Source organism: Lepisosteus platostomus, chromosome 12 (genome assembly GCF_059453375.1).
Source record: "Lepisosteus platostomus isolate fLepPlt1 chromosome 12, fLepPlt1.hap1, whole genome shotgun sequence".
NCBI lineage: Eukaryota > Metazoa > Chordata > Actinopteri > Semionotiformes > Lepisosteidae > Lepisosteus > Lepisosteus platostomus.
Genome location: NC_142622.1, coordinates 24590230 through 24607362, shown reverse-complemented (window position 1 = coordinate 24607362; position 17133 = coordinate 24590230). Strand labels below are relative to the sequence as shown.

The 17133-nt window shown below is 34.4% G+C and overlaps 1 protein-coding gene across 1 annotated transcript in view; it reads right to left on the bottom strand.

Moving 5' to 3' along the window:
* LOC148651334 (ATP-binding cassette sub-family A member 13-like) overlaps positions 1 to 17133 on the bottom strand; it is a 123025-nt gene that overhangs the window by 51321 nt on the left and 54571 nt on the right. Inside the window, 6 exon segments of the mRNA XM_088602304.1 lie at positions 5909 to 6091; positions 10615 to 10704; positions 10832 to 11009; positions 11362 to 11416; positions 12456 to 12564; positions 13890 to 13977. Of these exon segments, the coding sequence (XP_088458430.1) occupies positions 5909 to 6091; positions 10615 to 10704; positions 10832 to 11009; positions 11362 to 11416; positions 12456 to 12564; positions 13890 to 13977 (703 nt within the window).

The window sequence follows — 17133 nt, the reverse complement described above, 5'->3', positions numbered from 1 at the left end:
GCAGTACAGTTTAATCATCCATTCTGGGGATTAATATTGTGAAAACACATAAATGAGGGTATTTGAAAATCATAATGCTATACAGTATTTAGGGTTGTTTTGAATACTTACACTATGTTTCCAAGTATTATCCTGTTAACCAATTACTAAACCATGCAGAAGTATTCTTTCCCTTCCAATAATGTCCCAAATTTTTGAGTTACAAATTCATACATTTTTCTAACATGAACGCTCAATTAGGCAGCCAATCATCCTTTCAATTATCTCATTAGCCTGGCTAGTTATGGCAGATTTCTCCATTGAGTCAGTGCTCCATCATTCAGCTACCTGGGCAAATGTATACACTCAACATAGCCGTTTCAAACATCTAATTCCCTATCATGTTTCGAGTACCGTTCCAGCTGAGATTCAACTTCCCTCTAGCAAACTCCTGCCAGCTCTCCAGAGTCATAATCCACTGGTTTCCTCCTTTTTTCAAGCTGGTTCAGCTGTCTGTCTCCTCTCCAGTATCTCCATTGCCACTCCCCAGGCAGTGTCTCTCCCACTAGACTTCCTAGATTTTCTCTGGACAGCCCTCACCCAGATTCCTCATCACTCTATTCTCCCTCAAACATTCAGCATGACTGCTCCTCTCTCCCAAGTCATCACGTATATTTCTCTCTGGAAACTCCCAAAGAGCGCCTGAGTCCTGCACTTTGTTTTCAACCTGTCATCTCACCGCAGCTCTGTTCTTCAGTGGCTGCAGTACAAAACAATTGTGTTTTTATCTTTTTTACCAGCCTTCCTGAGGTGCTGGTAGAAAGTTTAAGGACCCGTCAATAATACTTTCAAGGTAGATGTGAGCTAGATCATTACGGCACACAACACATTAAATATGTTGCAAAGGAACAAGTAATAGGTTTATTTCATGCTGAAAAGAAGAGGAAAGAAAACACAACATTTCTGCCGTGGAGACTTCTTCAGGTGTCACCTGTTTGGGTTGTTGTTAAGTATTCTGGCAGTTCTGAATCTATTATGTAGGCCACAATCCTTCCATTGATTAAAACTGTTCACAGTAGCCACAAATTGAGCACATGTTAGCAGCACTGAACATTTCTATATCTGCCCACGGTGCCACACTGTTCCATAGGTTGATGAAAGATCTATAAGTTTATGGCCTTGTGTTAAGGTTAATGATGTTGGTAATGGATGTGCTGGAACAAAAGTCCAGCCTGTTCTTGCGGAAGGAATGGAGTTTATTCTTAAAGAATGAGCTGCTGCTAGAGCGTTTAGGCTTTGCAGAGCAATTAATTGGATGTGTACCTCCCAGAGTCATACAGTATGTTGCCTTTCCTGTAATTTTCCCACACAATTACGATAATCTTATTTTAAATGTGAGGAATATGACTGTTTTCCATCGCAGCTGAGAAGAGTCTTGGGAGTCACTTTTTTGCCCATGGACTAAGGTCAATTCTAGTGGACGCTCAAATACACAACACTTTTATGTCTTAAAATAAATATTAGCATAAGCAAAGATAAATTAAAAACTGAAATAGATTGATTTTATAGGTATTCATCACCATGAGTCAATACTTTGAGGAAGCACCTTTAGTAGCAATTACAGCTTCGGGTCTTTGCCAACTTCGCACATGCATTGGGGATTTTAAGTTTAAAAGTCTTGTCACAGATTTTGTATAGGATTTGACTGGCCCACTCAAAGACATTTGCTTTCTTCTCTTCTGTTCAGCTTTGGTCTTGTGGTGTGGGGTCTTGCTAAATGGTGAATATTTTGTTCCTGTATTGGCATATTTAGCAGGCTGAACTAGGTTTTCGTCTAGGATTTCCCTGTACTTTATCAATTTTTCCCTTTATCTTGATAATCTTTCCAGTTCCTGGGATGATGAAAAGCAGTGCCATAACATAATGCCGCCACCTTATAATGCCTGACATTAGGGATGATGTTGACTGGGTGATGCACTCTGTTGGGTTGTGCCAGAGACCAAAACATTCCAATTCTGTTTCATCTAAAGCAAAACATTCTAGCAAATTTGCAGTATCACTGAAAATCTCTGATGAGAACTAGAGTACATATGCATTTGAGTTGATTTTGTCTGCGTGGTAGGCTTTTCCTCTTCTTGATTGACTTCACCATGCTCAAAGTGACATTCGGTACCTTTGATTTTTTAAACCCTTTTTTGTAATTTCTGCCCTTGTACAATATTATCTCTGTTTTAAGAGTTCCTTGGTTTTCAGGGTTGATCTTTGATTGAAATTTACTACCTGATTAAGGGCCCTTAGGAAAACAAGTGAATTTATTCTGAAATCACAGACAGATGGTATTTAACTAATTGTGTGCACCTGAAGTAATTTAGGTTTTGCCACAGAAAAGGTGTGAATATTTATGCAATCAGCATTGTTTTTTCAAGTTCATGCTGACATTTAACTTCATTCACCCATGAAAGTTCCGATTTCGCATTCATGTTTTGAAATATTCACTGTAAAAACTGTGTATATACTGTATCATTTGTAATTCAACAAAATAGCATATCATTGGAAGGATGTAAATAATTTTGCAAGACACTGTGTTTAATTTCAAAGTATATTTTGTGTTTAAATAGTACATTTAGGTGCCGGTGTGTATTCCCCTCTGCTGGCTTTAAAACAAAGCAAGTTAAGCTTTTTAAACTGTTCAATAATAACCAGGTGTGTATCATCTCAATGCTCTTTGAATTTATGATACAGAGATTAGTGTTGTTACAGATGAATAGGAACCTTGGGGAGCACTTCAGTTAATTAAACATTTGTGTAATGTTAGTAGAGGCTGCTGCATAATTCATTTGCGAATATTGTGTTAGATAACACTGCATAATGGAATCTAAAATTATAGACTGTCATTTCACCCATTGATGGGTGTTTGGATCAGTCTATTTGTTTTATAATTCTAAAACTTTGGGTAAAACTATAGATAGGGGAAATATACCTGATTATCGTTTGGTGTTTTAATATAATTAATTTAGCATAAAAAATAAAACAGGGAAAAGTAAATGGATATGGCAGCACTTAATTGCACTATTTTAAAGATTAAACACTTTTGAATTAAAGTTAGTTCCCAACTGTTAGGGCTTCTTGAGGGACTTCTCGTGTCTTCTGTTTTTATGTTCCAGTTAGTTCTTAATCACTGCCTAATTGAATTTATATTTGTATTTTGGCAATTTTTAATTTGTATTCTGTTCTTCAAAAATAGAATGGTATTCGTAATTGGAATCAAATACAAACTAATACCAACGATGTGCTGAAACGTAGCCAGTTGGACCAGAAGCAAAAAAAACTCAGTGTCAGATACATTTTCATTTCCTCTTGTTATTTAGTTATTTAGACAGAACTAAGTAAATTCTTAAGCTGATTTTTCTTAAGAAATCTCATTCAGGTTCTGTTTGCTGAAAGTGTTGGAACAATATACAATATGAGTAACGAAACCCTAAAGAATTTAATATCCAAACAGACAGACTGATCAGTTAAAGGCACCCGTTAATAACAATGATTACCATTTTGTCTGGTTTGAAAACCAGTAGACACAAGGCTCCCCCAGGACTAGTTTTGGGAAGCATTCAGTTATGAAAGAACTTACGGCAAATGAGTCAAGAACATCTGTATCTGTTGCACCCCACACTTGGTGGTAGCCTAGAGAACACAAAAATACAGTATGTGCAATGTCACCAGCCTTAAAGATGTCCAACCTGAAATTGTAGTATAGTATTTTAACTACAAACTCCGCAAAAGCCCTTTTCAAAACCAAGCCCTATTCAAACAGTTTGGATTCCATCCCTCTGAATAAAAAACACAGTCTTGAAATGATAATTAGAACACCATGTTTTTTAAATGGAAATATTCTAGCAGGCATAACATATTTTTTTAAATATATCTAATTTCACCCAAATCTTGCTGAATCACAGCTTTTATACAGTATGTGCACTTTGACGGTACATGGATGTACTGTATATGGAACATTCTATATGCCATCCATAAACATGGTACACCATTTAATGTCATTTTCTTCTAGCTTTATGTACTGTACAATAGAAACCCATTGTTGACATGATGGAAGTGAGAACTGACTAGATTATTTTAAAGTCTGTGCAGAGGTATAGTACTGTAGTTATCAGAATCTGACCACTCTTCTAACTCTAAGGTCTAACAGGGGATAGTTTAAAAAAGATGGCAATTTATTGCCTTTTCTCAGAGATATTTCAGATGAGACCTTGAATGCTTGGATGAAAATTGTACATTGAAAGAAAATTGAAAGCCCAGCAATAAATTTAATGTTGGAAAACCTCTGATACGAAAACAGAAAGCAATAAAAATGTCCTAAGACAAAAGGTAAAGTACTGTAAAAAACAAAAAAAACTTTCCAGAGCTACAGTATGTACAATTACTGGAAATTGATGGTTCTTGGCCTAATGTTAGCATTATAACATTGGAGATATAGGGTAGGACATAATCCTATAGTTAGAGTATTAACTACGTTAAGAGTATTATACTGGGCTAGAATTCACAATTGATTAAAGTTAAATATTATAAGGTTTCCATGAGGTTTGTGGTTAGGGTTAAGAAAACCAAAATCAAAAATCAAATGGCTAGATTATACCAGTTAAGTTAAATTAGTAACTTGCATAAAGGTAGAATTTGGGGATAATGTTTATGCTGGTTTTAAAATTAGAGTTAGGGGTAGTTTCAATGTTCTAAATAGTGCTGTGATAACGCCAGGATTAGATTTTATATTTGATTGGTGTTTGAGCTAAAATGCAGAGATAGAGTGTTAGGTGTAGGTTGTGAATTTAATTATTGGGGATTAAGGTAGATTAATTATTAGTGCTTATTTTACTTATTTTAGAGCAATTATGTTTCAGCAACTGTAATTTAAAACATACAGTAGGTAAACAGTAATATGAATAGAAAATATGGACACTTGTATTTTAATAATGGAGTAATTTTCAATTATTTTATGAATTGGCAAAAATAGGGGATTTTTTCCATTGCGTGTTGTAATTATGACCACTGGACTTCAGTTAATTTTGAATAATTTAATTCACACTCACTTATTTATTTCAAAATTCTAAAGAAGCTGAGCTTTTATGAGCACATTGGCACTGACATGTCAAGCAAAAATTTGAAATGGCAGAAATATCAAATTTGTTTGAAAATATTTTGGACATCAAGTAACTATAAATTAATACTGCCATAACCTCTTTTCCATTCTGAAGACAAGAACATACTGTATGTCTCTATTCCTTCAAAGGTTTATTAGGCTTTTTATCAACATACTTGAAAAGACACTTCATATTTTTTTCCCTTGTTTGGGAACAAAAAATATCAAACTGCACGGTACTCCAACACATCTAACAACCTAACAGCTTAATGAAAATTACACATCAGCAAGAGGTCTCATTGTGTGTAAGCAGCATTGTTTATTGAAGCATCACTCAAGATCCAAGAAATAGAAAAAAAAAAACAATGTATGAGTCACAGGTGCTGATGGGCTACACATCTTAAACGTTATTTTTCAATGATTTTTATTCTGCTTTTTGTGGAATGGCAGATGCTCTTGAGAGCTGTTAGACACATACAAGGTTTCAGTATGTCATAGATTAGTCATTCTTCTAATCTGTATGTATATAACATTCTTCTGTTAAGAGAACAGTGATTTAATCAAAACCCTTACGAAAACAGCCCTTCCATGTTGCTGTTGTAGTGCAATACGTAGTTGATGTGGAATGAATGAATGCTTGCAATTCTTGGATTTCAAATTTGACATTTTTATCAGTATGGTAGTTTTGGTGCATATCAGATACGTTTACTGTACATCCTGTTTGCTACTGTACCTCTTAATAAATAATTTCTTAAGGAGTCGGGAAAAATATAGAAAACTGACCTGTTTGTAAGACAGAAGAGCCAGGAAGCGAGGTAGAAAGCTAAGGAACACTGTGCCAAGCCCGAAGACAAAGTTCACAGAGATGTCGGCAATGAAAGCAATGTCTGGGCTGGAGAACAACTGAGAAACAAGGTACATCCATGACAGTGTTGAAAACCTAAAAACAACAACAATTAACATAATCTGTCATGACACAGTACATCTGGAGTTCATTACTTAAGTACATGGGGACTACAAGGTCATTTAGTTTTCATTGCACTTGGGCTTCCATACACTCAATCAATGAAAAAGTTTAAGCTATTGAGGAGATGCAGACATCTGGAAACCCCACTGGAGTCAGGGGTTCAATATCACTGCAGGAGCCTTCAAAAATAAAATTGTTAAAGAATGTCATTTTTTAGTACAAAATTAAATGTACATGGTGATTTCCATAGAGACTTTATTTAAATAAATAACGAAAAATGTTTATTGTCTATCTTGGTACTGTACGTTCCTACTCTGATTTCTGTTCTACGGAAGGAGTAAAAAGGTAATGGTTCTGTAGATAGTGACTTTCAAGGAGGGTAGTGCTACCCAATAATCTGAACCAATTATTCCAAAAATATTCCCTGTGTCAATAGTGTTATTAGTTATTATTCCATAACAAAAGCTTATTTTTAAAATGGACAGATTCACACCGTCTCTTCTTGGTTTTGACCCAAGCACCTCCTAATTGATGGGCAACTCTCCAAACCACTAACGGGGCATCTGGATAGTGTTTTTATAAACATGGACTGAAGTCAATCAATACCACTTTTGCCATCTCAATTTGTTCCCTTTACCTAATGTCACGCCTGAGGAAATAGATATTTAAAGCAGAAAAAAAACACAAAAAAGGGAGAGGAAGATGATGCATGGAGGTACAAGGAAACAAAATATTTGCAGATCACAGACTTTGACTTTTGTGTAGTTCACATCTTTTATAATAAAATATTTTATTTTTTTATTTTAAAGAACAGATAAAGCCATTTTAATTACAGATGACATTACACAACAATCCTTTTATGATACAAATGTACCAATAAACATCACACCTTGAAATTTAGTCTGTTGTTATCTGTTCCCTTAATATTTTACCAAAATCTAAAATCCAAAACTAAAGAAGATATGTTTTTTATGATTTATGAAGAGGGATAAAAGTACGGAATATAGATAAAAATTCTAGTTTCACTAAGAATCTTTGTTGTATATACTTTAGCACTACTATATACAGTATAGCACTATTCGCAATGAACATGAGAAATACTTTTACATTTTAGATATTGCTTTGAATTTCCAGTCTTTCCATTTCCGAAGAGAATGTGCTTAATAATAATTGTATTTGTAATGGTAAAAGGTCCATTTACATTTATACTACAATAAAGAACTCAAATACACCACCTTAAAGACCTGTCTGGCAGCTGATGATTGCAATCCCTGCTCTATTATATTCTTTTGTTAATTCAGGATAGCCACCCCCATGTATGTCATTAATAGTTCTTTGTCATTGTAGCATTAATCAAAATGCTTGGCGTTTAGCAACTGTCAGAGCAAATCCCATTATATATATGCCAATAGTCCCTAAACTTCAGACACATAAAAAGGTGCACAAGGTGCACCAACTATCCATCCATTTTCTATCCGCTTTATTCAATAGAGTGTCATAGGGGAGATGGAGCCAATCCTGGATGGAATGGGCATGAGGCAGATTACACCCAAGACTAGGTTAAGGTCTTGGACAGAATTTGTTAGGACAGCCACTCCTGGGTAGCCATCCCTAGATTAGAAATGGGCTTGAATTTTCTCCATTTATAGATTATTTTACTTACCATGGAATGATAGACTTCAAATTGTTTGGAAATAACAATTTCCAACTTTCCAAAATCCCAGACTGATAGGCAGCAACAATTCTCTTTCAAAGACTGTCATGAATTTATTTTGTTCTGGTCATGATGTGTTACCAGAGACCTGACAAACTGACAATGTTTCTGATTCTGACATACAGGTGGAATCACTTTCTGATGACCAACTAATCATTTGTGCACATTTTGGTGCACCTGATTCTACATACCCTCTAATTGAGATGGTAGAAATAAGGGTGTACTTGCTTTTTCACACAAAGATTACTGACTGATTTTTTGCAGCATTGCTGAATGATGACTGACTTTAAATAATGACAAAGTAGATTTTTTGAGTATTGTTTGTCAAATGAAATTTGTTTTATCAAACCATTAGGACTAAGCGAGGACTAAGCGAAGGTCAAATATGTCTAAATATGTTAAACCTAAAATTCTTTACCTGATTCTGAAGGTTTAAGACAAAAGATTTGTTCTTTTCATGGGTCATAAGGAAAATTAACATGAGGATAACGCAAATGAAACAGAATCTGAATAAATTATAAATTATTAAATCAGCCATATTAAAACATAAATACTCAAAGTGAACAGGTCATTCCTAGTGAAGTCATGAAAACATCCTCCATAGGAATGGACTATAGTCCATATCAGTATAGCTAGATAAATAGTACATGCAGGGAAGAGAAGAAAGGAAGCATTCATTCACTTCCAAAGATGTCAGATTTAGTTGAATTAGAAGCATGATTACACATTTTTAAAGTGAATATTTTAATCAAAATTTGAATGCTTAAAGTAAACAATTAAAAGTGAAATACATTTATTTTATTTTTTTTCTTTTTCTTTCCAGTTTATGCTGGCATTTTATCACCCATAAATATTTGTATTTTCATAAAAGTTTCGATTGAAAGTATTCACTTTAAAAATGGGTAGATATACTGTATATACATGTGCGCACATACGTACAGTACTGTATACAGTAAATGTATTTAAACTATTTTGCCTACTTCTGTCCTGTCTGGAGTTTAGCACATTTAAACCAATGCGATTTATTTATTTACAAAAAGATTCAGTTAAAGCATAAAAGCTAAAAAATGTAAATACTATCTACAAACTACTGGCATTTTCTTTCAATAGTCATACTGAAAATCTGAATGTTAAGTTCAAATTAACATTAATCTTTTTGTATGTTTTTGAAATTTTGAATATTTTCTCTAGCTTCTACAAAATGTTTCTTTATGGACTAGGATTATAAGACATGTTGCTATATACCATATACACTGCACTATTGACTTTCTCACTTTCTTTCTTCATATTGTCAGCCATTGTATTTTTCTTAGTGTGGTATTGAACTCTAAAACAAATTGGTCTAAAAGCAAGGTAAGAGAACAAGTATAAGTGCATGTAACTGGGTGCAACTGTGCCAATTTAAATAAAAATTGATTCCTCTTTCTCAACATGTGCAAAATAGATGAAATTGTGCTTTGCACATGTAAGTCCTTAGCTCCTGGCTAACTAGGGTCATCCAGTCACGGGTCACTTTTTTTGGATCAATGATTTTAGAGTCCACAACTCAACTATGGCCAGCATGTTTGGCCATGAATGGCCATTTTGGAAATACTGTTTGCCAGTGAAAGTCACATTTTAAAGATTTCCCTTAGAACCTAATATTCTCTTGAGGTAAATGTGAATCCTCTCTTGAAGTAAATGTGTATATTATATTTTACAGTATGTACTGTAAGAGTTCTGTAATAAGGATGATAAATCCTTATTAATGTATTAAGGTATTGTATGTGAACTTTTGCAAAAAATGTAATGCTATTCATTTTCTGGAAAGGTTTAATGGCAATATGACTTTTTGTCTGTTTTAGGAGTTGGGGTGCTGATCACTATTTTTTTCTTTGACATTTCCATTTTAAACTTCCTGTCTTCAGAGTCATTTTTTTTGGTTTTTATTTTCAGTTTAAAGACTTTATTAATGAGAATCTTGTCACAACTGCATCTTTATGTAGGACTGGGAGTTACTTTATCCCTTTGTTCTTGTCTGGGGACCTGGGTTATTGAATGTCTGTTAGTCTGATTACTTTTCTTTATCTACATGTTGCATTATCACTTTTAAATGGCTATTGGAATTATGTTTTTATAGATTGGGTTATTTATCTTTATTTGGATATTTTAAACCCTAAGTCATGTCTTGTATGTAATGTATGCTTTGGCCTTGAGGAGTCACCACTTGAATAATGAGTTAGCAAATGAGTAAAATAAAAGGAAGAGATCAAAACTGGGTAACTTTATAGGGTTTAAATTTTGAATCGCCTTTGAAAAGATTGCTTGATTGCTAAAGATCAATTATAATTAGACAGATTCAAGGCCTAATTTTATGTCAGGGTAAATGTTTTAACAGGTGTACAAAGCACATAACTTTTAAAAAAACTCCTAAATGCACATTAACAAGTAATAGGTTTATTCCATGCTGAAAAGAGAAGAGAGAAAACACAACGTTTCGGCTGTGAAGTTCACACCTGAAGAAGGCTTCACAGCCGAAACATTGTGTTTTCTCTCTTCTCTTTTCAGCATGGAATAAGCCTATTACTTGTTCCTTTCTTAAAATACAGATAAGATTTCTAAAATTTTTCTTTTAATTTATATCCCATTTTAATATTTTGAAAAGTCCTCTTGGTAAAATCATTACATTGTCCTTTGACACTTTTCAATTCATGTTTTGCAATGCTATATTCATAAGTCATCCAAAAATGGTTTTTTATCCTCTACTTACATTATTTCTGACCAAAACTAAGTTCTTCCCTAACAGCTTCCCCAATGGCAATGGTCAGCTGCAGTGAGGTTCTCCCGGAATGTGAAAGCAGGCAGCTGGAATGCTGTAAACACCCCAAGGCACAGACCAACTGGGACAAGGTAGAACACCTGCATTAATACAGAAATCAATACTGTAAACACAGTAGAGATAGGAAATATAAGTAAAATAGTAGAGCTATTCCACACTACAATTTTGTCATCATATTTTTATATGATGATAATATTAAGAGTTTACCATATCAAATATGAAATTAGAGGCCCAGTAGATTATATGGTTGAGTCCAGAAATATGTTGTAGCCGCTTCTCCCCCGAGACATGATCTCTGACTACTACTGTGCCAAGGCTGGCTGTGAGGATGGAGAATCCCAACAGGATACACAAGGCAACACCACACTGCCGAATACTCTCCTGGCTGCAGATATTATATATTATATTATGCAAATATAAGACACCGTCAAAACGCGAAAGAAAACAATGTCAGAAGGCCATACAAATGTCATTCTAACTTACAGTACTTAAAGAAAGCAACAATTACACATTTCTTATCAAAAACATATATAGCATATTGTGTGAAAACTTATACAGTATATGAAATATATAAAAGCTTAAAAATATATAAAATAAAAACAGAGCATTAAAATTGTCTAAAGTGATGTTTTTTATGCTTGGAAAATCTGATATACTCATTTGATTTACATCTCATGCTAACATGCATGCATGTGTCTGGACAATGTTTCTAAACTTCATTTTTCAAACTGACTTACATTCTGTCTTCATCCAGAAAGGCACCACCATAAGGATGACTATTTAGTGTTATTCCTAAAACAACAGGCACAAACCAAAGACTTAGAAAAATCCTTAATTTTTAAAAAAGTATCCCTACTTAGTTAAAAACCTCTGTAAAACCTCTGTAAGAACCATGATACAATTATTTTTCTTCTTGCAATGTGTAATATTGTAACATATTGTGTAAAATCAATGTTGCTGAGCTTAATTTCATTAGCTGCTTCACATCACTTCTCCAAGAGTAATGTTATCTTACTCAGCATGAATAAACGATACATGAATGATACGTTTTGTTCTAAAATTGGCAGAACAAATAGCAATCAGAACATTTATACTACTCTTGTACACAGCATTAAAATAACAGCATGAGCAAGAAGTAGAACAAGAGTAAAAACAGAAATGAGTCACTGAAAGGGAAATTGATAAACATTCAGAGCTTTTACAAAAACCCAATTTTGAAGGTCTACATTGCTTAAAACATTATTTTAACTGCTTATACTGTATGTTCTCAATTTCAAGGGCAACTGATGCACAAACTAGCAGCAGTGCCTAGGAAGGTGGTATTACACTGGCTGCTGGCAGGAAGTATTTGAGCACATCAAGTGCTTTAAGCAAGCCCCAGGTTGTTCTTGTTGAACAAATTAAGTGCATTCAAATCTAGTAACTTACATCTTTTTAGTGTTGTTTACCAATGTACTGTATTTTTACAATGAAATGAATACTGTATGCATTGATTCAGTAATTGAGAGAGTAATATTTGCTGATCTTTTCATTTTTTTACAGGGTACAATGTCCTACTGTACTAACATTTACATTGTTACTTAATACCAAGATTGTTCCTCAAGATCTTTCTGTTGCTTTTTTAATAAAACCTTCCTCATAGTAATCAGTAGTATTCTTCTTTTGTATCTCCACACCTTCTCAAATACACTGTGTTACTGTACTTGGATTGGGTCCCATTGGATTCTTCTCTTTTCACACATGACTATTGTACTATTGATTAATTTTAAAGCTGATGTGATTTGCCGTTTTCCCTATTTTGACTTAAACACAGAAAACATTAATGTCCTACCATACTGTTTCCAGTTTGTACCAGGGGGAAGGTGAGACCAGAGAATGAAGTTACTGAGCTGGTTAAGGAAGGATGGTCCTGTATGATAGCCCTGCTGGTTGTACCAAACCTACAAAAGCAGGCATGACATGCAGGTCAATGAACAAACTGACATGCAAGGCAATGAGCAAACTGACATGCAAGTCAATTAACAAAATGTATTGTAGCATTATGTGACACTACTTGACATAGCCTGAAAGAGCTTTTACTCCAAACCTATTAGATATTTCACATAAAAATTCACAAAGTACTCAATATTCAATTTTTACATAAATTGATTAATTTAAACTGTTTGAAGATCTTACATCCTAGTCAAATGTTCCAATTCCTTGACAATTTAGCGCTGTGTTTTCTAGTCAGTCATTTGTTTGTAACTAAACTTTGAAATTAAGAATCTTAGTATATATGTAAAAACAATATAAGTAAATCCACAGTAATTCTCAAATATATAATTTATTTTTGCAGTAAAAAAAACGAATAAGCCACATACAAATACCTGGGGTTTGCACTGAGTTTTCATACATAAGGAAAATAGAAATCTGGAAAATTAACATTAGAAAAATAGCTCTTTAACGGTGAATGATTTGAATCCCTTAAAAGCTGTACAATAAGTGTCAAAATACAATATATGCACATCTAGAAAGAATTATATATATATTTTAATATCAGGAACTGGGAAATAAGTAAAAAGTGTTAATGTTTAGCATTCAGAAGTCAGAGACTCCTGAGTAAAGGTCAACTGATGTTCCGAAAGCCTTAACTCAGGGGAAGAACTAAAATTTATTCCGATTCATTCCTGGAAAGGATCGAAGCAATCAAGATCTATCCCAGAATCATGGGGTACACAGCGATACTGCACTCTACGATACCAGTTAATTGTAGGCCAGACACATTTTAAAAACCGAAGTATTAGAAAAGATGTAACATGTTATGTTCTCTTCTGTCACGACCACCAGCCAGCAGAGATCAACACGTAAGCGAGCTAAACAGCACCAGCAGCGGATTACTATTAACAAGCGCCGCCGCACGAGTTAACACACCTGCAATTGCTCTACCGTGCGGCACGCCGGGTTATTTATACCATTCTTACCCGATTCCCGTTGCTCGGTATTGAGTTCACTACTTGTTGCTCTGCCTAGCGGTCTTACAGCCTGTTTTGGATTTGACCCTGCAGCCCTCTTTTCGACCACGATTCTGTCTCACATTTTGGATTGTTCGCCACCAGTGCCTTTACTGGATCTCGACCTACCTTCGCCTTCGGACTACGACTCAGCTCCTGGATTTGCTCAGTATGCTTACGTACCTCCCTGCGATTCCTGCATCTGCATTGGATCCTTTTCACCTCTACAGAGCAGCGTTACACTTCTTTCTGATGTGGACATTGCCTAATCTCACCTTGCACATAGATTTTATGTAGGATGAATTGCTTCGATCATGTTCAAATTCACTGGGAAAGGTTCGGCTAAAAGACCAGCCTCCAAATCTGTGAGAAAGTTAAGCACACACATTTATATATTTCTAATCTGAAACTGCTGAACTCTGAAACTGTTGATATAAGAAGGAGCATGTTTTGTGTAGTTCAGCCATTTGAAAAATCTTTTTAATTTTAAAAAATGTAAATATAAAAGAATTAAAATATTTTTAGAAACATGTTTTTAAAAACAGCATTGATATGTTATTCCACATTTCTTTTAACTGCTCAGCCACGGAAGGTACTATCTCAGAGTGCAAAATGAGACCTTTAAGTTAGTCGTCTCTGATTGTATCCTGCACTTATATTATCTTGCCGAAACCTTTCTGTCTTAAAAGAAATATTGGTCAGTTTAGTTACCTCTTGTTAAAGAATTTTCTTGTTGTTCCTGTTAAATACTTTTCCACATTGTAGCCAGTCAAGTTATAAAGAATATCACCCTTGTTGCTTAGCAAGAATGGCACAGATATATTCAGCACAGGACATTTCTGTAAAGAATGATATATTAAAAGATCTTTATTGTAAGAAAGTATAATTTAACAGATAAATAGTGGTGATAATTTTGAATTGAAATTGACATATTCTGCAATGCTTATAGGGCTGTGAACTTAACCTGGAAGTGATTATTCTAAAAGTATTTCATGTTTCTTAACTTTAATTGAATAAAATATTTGTTAATATACTTTTTTTTTTACAAATTCAGTGTACCATAAAAAATAGAACCTTTTCTTTCATTTTTGGCTCTGCACTAAATTAAGCATACAGTTCCATCCATCCATTTTCTAAATGCTTTATTCAATATAGGGTTACAGAAGAGTCAGATTCTGGCATGCAATGGGCACATGCCAGTATACAGTAAACCCTTGATGGTATGCCAGTCTATCGAAGGGCACACACAAACACAAATATGTATGCACTCACACCTAGGACATTTATCTAGGACAAGTATGTCTTTGGTCCTTGAGATGAAACGGGAGAACCCAGCAAAACACCATACAAACAAGGGGAGAACATACAAATTCTACACAGATAGTACCTGTGGAATTGAACCCAGGACCTCTGCTGCAAGGCAGAAATGCTACGGCTTTTCTGCTATGGCTGTGCAGCCGTAAAAATATGTGCAGTCTGCTTACAATTCCATAGTAAGGAAATCTATTAGTTTTTACAAAGACTACAATCACAAGCATTATTAAGATTTTTTTAGATTAAGAAATATCTTATAAAAACTGTTTATTTTTAAGTGACTCTGAAAGCACTTGACATAGTCTTAAATGGTTCACACCAGTCATTCATTAAATCAGGTTTAATGTGTCATGACACAAAAGTCAGTCCTAAGAAAACAAATCACATTTATATTTTGCCCTAAGTGGAATGTAAATGTCAGAGATGAGTTAGCATAAATATGCATAGACAGGATTTATTTGCCATAATGGGTTTGCTGATTGCTTCCCCAGAAATGCAAACATTTATCATACTTAATTTTAAGTTGTAAATGCTATGGTCTAAACAGATAATGATGATATTGTTATGCTGTATATCACATTCAAATTACCAAATCAAACATCTGACCTCCTCTTTAATGAATCTTCATGACTAATAAAATAAGTCCAACAGCTATGCTTGTTTTTATCCATCTGAATTGTTGGTATTCCAGATCAAATGCCTTCGAAGAGCCCAGTATAGGTGTGTTTGCATTTGTGTTCCAGAACTTTTCATACAGAATTCTGTAAGGCATCTTTTTTTCTGGAACAGTGCATTTACACTTGCTTGAAAGAGCAGGAAGTATGTTTCTCAGCAAACAGGTGAACACATGCTCTTTATAAAAATAAAAGAGCAGAGGTAATGACATACACATCTACATTACACACCCTGACATCAATCATGGTGGTCTATAAAAACCTTCATTCATGATCAAAGATCTCTTTTGCGCAACTGAGTGAGTCTACCTGAACTACTGTTCCAACAAACCAAAGGCTTCTTTTCATAAGTGGCATATATTTTTCCTTTTCATTATTTCTTTATTTTTACCAGGCTTGACATTCAGCGGGCTAAATTACCACATCACCTGTGTCCAATTTCTCATTAACAAGGTCATGTTGCCAAGGTCACTCAAGTTAATCACTGTCAATCATAAATAATCAACTAATTAAACATGTGGAAAGAGATTAGCATTTTCCAAATTCTGCATTTTTTATGTTTTCTGAAAACAGACTTTGATAAACAGAGGGATCACAATTGATGCTTATTGTACAGTAGTAATACACTAACTTAATACAAACATTTGTTTTTCTAGCTCTGTGGGCCTTCTCATTGACTCCCATTCAACTTAATTTAACTATTGTACTACTCTTTGCATTAAACAATGCAACTAATCATAAGTCTTTGTAATATTATATACAGTAATAGCATACCATACTAAATCCTGACAAATCCGACAAATCCTGAAAAATCTCACAATGAGTTTCAGTTAGCTATTACATTTGGCTAAAATAAAAAAAACATTTAATTCTGAAACAATAGATGACTTCAATCTTTGGCACTGGTTCAGTGTACTCAATTCTGTATATGTGGTGATGTAGATAATTTAATATTCATTTTTGAAAGAGTGATGTAACAACCATCATACTTCTGGTCACCACACAGTCAGACTCGGCAAAGCTCTGATAAAGCCTTTTCTGATTTATTTTTAACCCCTTTATATATATAAAAGTGGTTAATGTCCTTATTTAATTGCATCTTCCACTCAATTTAAAGTTGTTAGTTGCTTCACAGAGCTGATTTTTATCAGTATGATCTGTCTCCCTGTCCCAAAGTGATTGCATCTCATCTATGGGCTGATTTACAGTTTGTCTATAACAAGGTTTTGTTTTGGGGGATCCTTTCCACATTGTGTTTAAAGTTTAGTTGTAGTGCATCTAGATCACAATGAAATTATATATATATACCAAACTTTCTATTAAAGGGGTTTTGGTGGTGGTGGTGGTTGGGGTTTTGGATGGGTTTATTATTAATATTAATTGGTGTTTGTAGAGATGTGGACCTCTACAGACTGTGTCTATATGCCAGGTTTGATAAACATTTTAAGCCAGCAGCTGCCCCGCAACTCACAATTGGGAACCCACTGAAGCTAAGAGGTGTGAGTCTGATCGTGACCTGGATGGAAGACCT